The 6,644-nt window shown below is 28.5% G+C and overlaps 1 protein-coding gene across 2 annotated transcripts in view; it reads right to left on the bottom strand.

Annotated features, from left to right (window-relative positions):
- The window catches only part of LOC107606033 (metal transporter Nramp5), a 5,722-nt gene extending 1,070 nt beyond the window's left edge, over positions 1-4,652 (bottom strand). For both annotated transcript variants that reach the window (XR_002350505.1, XM_021106365.1), the window contains exons 1-11: positions 4,482-4,652; positions 3,865-3,943; positions 3,729-3,769; positions 3,529-3,607; positions 3,315-3,419; positions 3,128-3,237; positions 2,755-2,936; positions 1,378-1,447; positions 1,095-1,268; positions 235-339; positions 1-95 (exon numbers count right to left, since the gene is read on the bottom strand). The exon at positions 1-95 ends at the window's left edge or, in 1 of these variants, runs on beyond it. Coding sequence is in view for 1 of the 2 variants with exons in the window: in XM_021106365.1 (XP_020962024.1) it covers positions 1-95; positions 235-339; positions 1,095-1,268; positions 1,378-1,447; positions 2,755-2,936; positions 3,128-3,237; positions 3,315-3,419; positions 3,529-3,607; positions 3,729-3,769; positions 3,865-3,943; positions 4,482-4,610 (1,169 nt within the window). In the remaining variant the exon portion in view is untranslated. The remainder of the gene's footprint in view (positions 96-234; positions 340-1,094; positions 1,269-1,377; positions 1,448-2,754; positions 2,937-3,127; positions 3,238-3,314; positions 3,420-3,528; positions 3,608-3,728; positions 3,770-3,864; positions 3,944-4,481) is intronic.

Below are 6,644 nucleotides of genomic sequence, written 5' to 3'. Positions count from 1 at the left end.
CCACCAATAATGGAGACAACAAGGCTTGGTGCTATGGCAATGGTCCTAGTCATCAAGTTCCTAAGCCATCTTTTCATCTTCAAGTCTAAGAAACCCTGTTGTACCACCAACCAACCAACAAAACAGAATTCAGTATTATTATTCTTCTTAAAAAAATTATATTTATAAATAAGAAAAACAAAAATGAAAGTAATGATTGTTGGTATTTATTCACAAATGATTAAATTGACCCACCTGCATAATGTACTGTCCTGCATAGGTTCCAGTAATAGCGGAACTTTGTCCTGAGGCTAATAGTGCTATTGCATAAATCGTTGAGCTAGACCTTCCCAACACATTCTACATCAAAAGTTCATCACACATTAATGATAATTACTCTACTTGCAGATTTTGAATTAAGATTCTGAAAATTGAACTGATAATTGAATCAATAAATTTAAAAGTTCAAAGATTTAAAATTTTAATCAAGTTTTAATTTTGTTGAATTAACATATATTTATATTTTAAATTAATTAATCGCTAAAAAATAAAATCGGTTCAACTAATTTATTAGGTTGTGTTTGTTTATAGGTACGAGATATGAAGTAGGGACACAGAGATACAAAATTGTATTTGACAGATGAGATATGAACAAAGACATTATATCCAGAGGCACTGAATTAATGTATTTTGTATCTATCTTGACAAAAAAAAATTCAGAAATGATATAGAAATACTAACAAGAGACACAATTTATTTTTTTTATTAATTTTTCATGATTATATTTTTTATTATTATATTTTTCTTCCCAAATTTTTTGAATGAAAAAAATAGAATAAATTAGACTTTTATTTCTAATTTATCATTAAACAAAATACAAGACTATTAACTTTTATATCTCTGTATTTTGTAATTTGTTTTATCTTGTTCTCAAAACTAAACACAATTTTTATTAAATATTTATTATTTTCTAATTTTAATTGGTTCGCTAACAATTGTTTGTTATCTTGAACCAAATCGGTTTAATAAATAATTTGTTTTCGCTTAATCAAGTCGAACCGGCTGATTCATAGTTATTATTAAAAAAAAAAAGTAGTAAATATATAAAGAAGAACCTTGAGAAGAAAGGAAGCAGAGTTAAGGGTGAGATCGCTGCAATGATCAGTGTTTTCCGAAGAAAGATTTGAAGCTGAGCAAACAGTGCCAGACACAGAAATAACTGCAACGTTGATCAGAAATGCCACAAACAGTGCGAACCCACTCTCTATCAGAAAATATTTACACGCGTCCTGCATAATAATAATATATGAGAATTAGTGTTAATGACATTTATGTGTAACTAATTAAGATGCAATAACCTTAATATGGTTATTAGATTATTCGATCTTATTGGCTTACATTGATGCCACGAACTGTATTAGGTACTTTCCTAGACAGCACCAGAGCAGAGTGGAGGAAGAGGTTGTGCCTACATTTTTATCACAAAAAGATAAATAAAATAAAACAAAGTAAAATTGTGGCTAATTTTTTTTATATAAAAAAAGATATTAATATATTTTTTTAAAAATATAATTATTTGGTGTAATTACATATAGGTGAATTTTGTAGGTGGATAATCAATATGTAGAATGTGTGTAGTGTCATCATGCTGGCAACATGCAAGGTGGATTTGTTTCTGAAAACAGATAGTATAAGATACTGAAAATAGAACACATGACAAGATACTGATAGACAGATACACAAAATTTTGTGTTCTTATATTATATTTGGTGATAAATTAGAACAAATTATGAAAATCCAATTTATTTTTATTTTTTTATTCAAAAAATTTGAGATGAAAAATATAATAATAAAAAATATAATTATAAAAAAATAACAAAAATAATGAAAGAAAAAATGAAAAATAAGTTGTGTCTCTTGTTAGTATCTCTGTGTCCTTCCTGTCAAGATGGACACAAAATACACTAATTCAGTGTCTTTAGACACATTGTCTTTGTCTATGTCTCCTCTGTCAAACACATTTTTGTATCTCTGTATCCCTGTCCCAGTGTCCTGTCTTTATAAACAAATGCAGTCGCAGGGTACATGTTGGACACGTGTTGGCAACACACAGGATGCGTGTTGGCCACATGCGTGTTGGATATCTTTTTTATACTTTTACAATACTATAATACAATTTAAATATCAATATTCAACTAAAACACACTCTTCATCTCCGTATTAAAAATAATTTCTATAAAATTTTACTAGTAAATACTAGACGAGTTTTCAATCACTTTTCAATTTTATTTGGTTTTATAACTTATAACATCCAAAACAAAGTTTTCATCTTTATGATTGATTTTGACTTTATTTTGAAATCAATTACATAATTAGGTCTGTTATAATTAATTGAAAATTTGTACCGTTAAGATTACTGATATTAAAAGCTTTGTTGAAAAATAAAAATTTAAGTTTTTAATGTATTTACTTTTTAAAAGCTATTTTTTGATACTCTAAGCCTTAAGTCTTTTGACAATATATGTGTGCGCTTTGAAACGAGACTACAAGTCAAGTAAAATAATGCAAAATTAAAAATGATGGGAATTAAAAGAAGATAATAATTTAAGTTAGAGTAAATTATTAAAATGGTGTCTAAAGTTTATATTACTGATAAAATTTTTTTAAAAGATAATAACTATAAATAAGTTCACGAAAAATTTAAAAATACGATAAAAAAATTTAGAGAACTAAAAATATTAAAAATTACTGGCCTAACAATTTTTCGTTACTTACGGCATGACAAGGGCACCTAAAAGGGCAATGGCGTCGGCAGTGGCACCTTGACCACTGAGTTTGGGAATAAACATGCCTTTTATGACACCAGACGCTGGTGGTTTCACGTAACTCATTTCTCCAAAGAAACATGCTGCCATCACAAATACCAGCGTTGATATCAGCAACTCCAACTTCCTTACCTGCCCCACCAATTAAATTAAATTATGTTAGACTATAATAATTTTTTTTTTTTACCAAAGATAAGAGACTCGAACGCGCAACCTTTTAATTGAGTATGGAGAGACTATGCTATTGAGTTATAAGCCTATAATAATTGTTATTACAATAATAATAATAATAAAAGGGACTATGTGTATGTACGATTCATTACCCCAAATCTCTGGAGACCAAGAAGCAACAGAGTGCTGCACCCAGTCACTAGAACTCCTCCCCATACTGGGATGTGGAATAGTATGTTCAGTGCAAACGCCGTTCCAATCACTGCCACAATTTATTTAATTAAGGGGAATAATTCTTCATTTTAAGTATTTTCAATTTTCTTGTTAATTAGTTCATACCTTCTGGAATGTCTGCGGCTATGACAGCAAGCTCAGCTAATAACCATAAGCAGTACCTAACGAGTCTTGGATACTCCGCTTTGCATATCTCTGAAAGGTGTTTCCCTGCCCAAAATTAACTAGAGAGATTAAGACAATGACTAATATTTAATATTAATTATGTATGATTAAACAAATTTCGTGTTAGGGACGTATGCTTATTGAATGTTGTTACCTGTGCTTACGCCAAGATTTGCAGCTAATGACTGAATAATAAGAGCAAATATCAATCCGATAAGTATCACCCACAGCAGCTGATCCAATACCACAACAACAAATTTTAGCATTTTTAGTTTGTCAGTTCGTCACTTTATTCTTTTATTAATTTCAATTAAACAAAAACAAAAGGTCGTACTCCATAGGGTGTGTGTATACCTCGTATCGGTGATTAGCTCCAGCTTGGAGATCAGTTTCCACTGCAGAAATGAAAAAAAATAATTAATACATACATACATACATACATACATAGATGTATGAGTTTTTGGAGAGAGAGAGAGAGTAAGGAACATACAGTTTCCAGGATCAAGGTAAGCGAGAGAGACGAGAAAACCAGGCCCTATAAATGACAGAAACTTCTTCCACCCTTTTTTCTGCTTCCATGCAGTAAGTAGTTATTGTCATGTAAAATTCATAGTTAGTAGATAATATTTTTTTTTAACATTATAACTAGGTATCTTATACTAGGTAGTAGGTTTCTTATTCAGGTATCTTTTAACGTTAATTTTATGTGAAGTTGATAATTAAGAACCGTTAAATAATTTGACTAATTTAACTAAATTTTTATTTAACAGCTCAGTTATCAATTTTATGTAAAGTTGATTATACCTGAATTTTTACTATCTTTCAAATATTGTCTTTTATTCAACTTTTAAAAAAGACAAAAAACAAAAAATAAATAACTTTCTTGAGTTTTTGAACAACTAATATAAAAAGTAGGTATTTAAATTAATTAAATAATAATAAATCCTTAAAAATCAATCAAATACTGAATTCTAAAAAATATGTAGTATCCTTCTAACAATTCTTAATTATTAATTTCACATAAAAGATAATAAAGAATTGTAAGTCGTCGCCAATAAATATACATAAAAAGAAATGTATGTAGTGATGTAGAGAAGGAGCACATACCTCGTGATTTGAGGGGGCATCAGCATGAATATGGAGGATATTATTGGGAGGTGTGGCACTCACGGCAACCACGCGGTTGTTACCACCACTCCCTGCTGGCTGTTGCTGCTGTCTAAGAACGCTTGCCATGACGGTCAATCCAACTGATGAGTGAATGAAGCGGTGAATCGTATTATATATTTATAGCTACAAACAGAATGGTTTTTTAATTTGGTGTTTTGGGTTTTACGCACACGTCAGCTTAGAGCACCCATGCATCCATCTTCATGCCTTTTTACATGCACGCCCACGTCCCTTTCTTTTTTTTCTTTTTTAATTTCGTTTTCTTTAGCACCCAACTTTTCTAACACCAAGAAATATTAAAAGATCCAGATTATTATTATAAAAAACTTTAGCTAATTATTAATTAAAAAATTAGTTCTTAATCTTACACTACTCACGTAATACCGTTAACAAACATAAAAATTAATCACAAAATGTTCTTTATTTACAAGAGTAAATAATCACATCATATTCCTAAATCACACACATCGTATGGTTATAAGCACATCACTGTCTAGTGTCTAACTTCTCTTTTATATTTCTTATCAACTTTTCAAATGTAAACCCGATTATGTAGTGTGCCCTATACACAAAATATTTAAAGTAATGTTATTTATATTATTTTTGTGTATATTTTTTATATTTTTATTAATTTTTTTGCAGTTGAGAATAATATAGAAGTAAAAGTAATATATACACCAAAAAGTATTTTAAAAGTACTCTAAAATCAATTTAATTATTCCATGTGATTAATTTTTATAAAAAAATATGAATTAATTATCATTTCTGGTAAATATTAAAAATTAATTTATTTAATATTTTTAAGGTTCAAAAATTAATTTATTGACTTTCTGTTCAAATTAAACAAAAATTATTAGAAAAATTAATTTAGGATATTACTCTAATCTTTATTACTTGAATAAACTGTGTATCCGCAATACGGTGCGGTGCGGTGCGGTGTCTGACTGTGGCTCTTGGAGGTGGAATCTACATATTTTTTGTCCCTGGAATCTAATATATATACTAATTTTTCTTATTCCTTTCTTTTTGGCTTCGCGATTAATTCGGATACAGTTTAATTTGTTTCGGATTCTCTTTCATTCTAGATTTTGGCTCTGTATGAGTACTAGTATGAATAGAATATTGTTTTGGTTTTGGTTTTTGTTTGTGTTTTCATTTAACGTTTGCTTTCATTTTTATGTATTATTCATATATCAAAGTTCAGATTTTGATTTTTGTCTATATTTGGTTTGATGTTTATTTATATTTTTGCTTTTGTTTTATTTAAAAATTTAATATTAACATACTATGAATAATTAAACCTTACTCTTTTGTCCCTATAGTTTTGCTAAATTTTTAATTAGGTTCTTGTACTTTTTTTTCTTTCAACTTAGTCTTTGCACCAAAAATTTTTTTTAATTGGATCCCTACACTTTTTTTTTCCTTTTATTTGGGTCTCTAAAACAATTTTTTTTTAGTTAGGTCCTTATAAAATTAAGTCAATTACTGCTAAGAAGGACTTAATTGAAAAAAAAATTAGTGCAGGGACCTAACTAAAAGAAAAAAAATATAGGGACCTAATTGAAAATTTTGCGAAACTATAAGGACCAACAGAATAATTAAACCATAATTGTATAATAGTATGTCAGCAAAAATAATCTTTTCATATTAATTACATGAATGATCGATCAAAAAATAGATATAATTGAACGATTATCGTGTAAGTTATATCAGGATATTAAAATTATTTTTTTTATTTAAACGTGTTGCTATCATTATTACTTTAGGTTTAAAATTAGGTAGGTTCAATTAGGGGTGTACATAGTTATGTCTGATTCGAAAATCTGACTTGGACCCAAATATTTTAGGAGTTAGTTAAGTGTAATTTTATGGGTTTAGGGTTGGATATGAATCTTAAAAATAGATCCGTCATTATTTAGAGTCGGGTATGGGTCAAGGCAAATCCATCTTCACCTGACCCATGTATACGCTAAGGAACTAAAAAAAAATATATATATTTTAAATTAATTTTAATATTATATTATATTAATTATAAATTTATTGTTTTATTTTTAATCATATTTGTTAAATTAGAAAATAGATTAAGAAGCATCGAATCAG

This window comes from Arachis ipaensis, chromosome B07 (genome assembly GCF_000816755.2).
Source record: "Arachis ipaensis cultivar K30076 chromosome B07, Araip1.1, whole genome shotgun sequence".
Classification (NCBI taxonomy): Eukaryota; Viridiplantae; Streptophyta; class Magnoliopsida; order Fabales; family Fabaceae; genus Arachis; species Arachis ipaensis.
The sequence above is the reverse complement of the archived record's forward strand: the minus strand, read 5'-3'. Positions and strand labels throughout refer to the sequence as shown.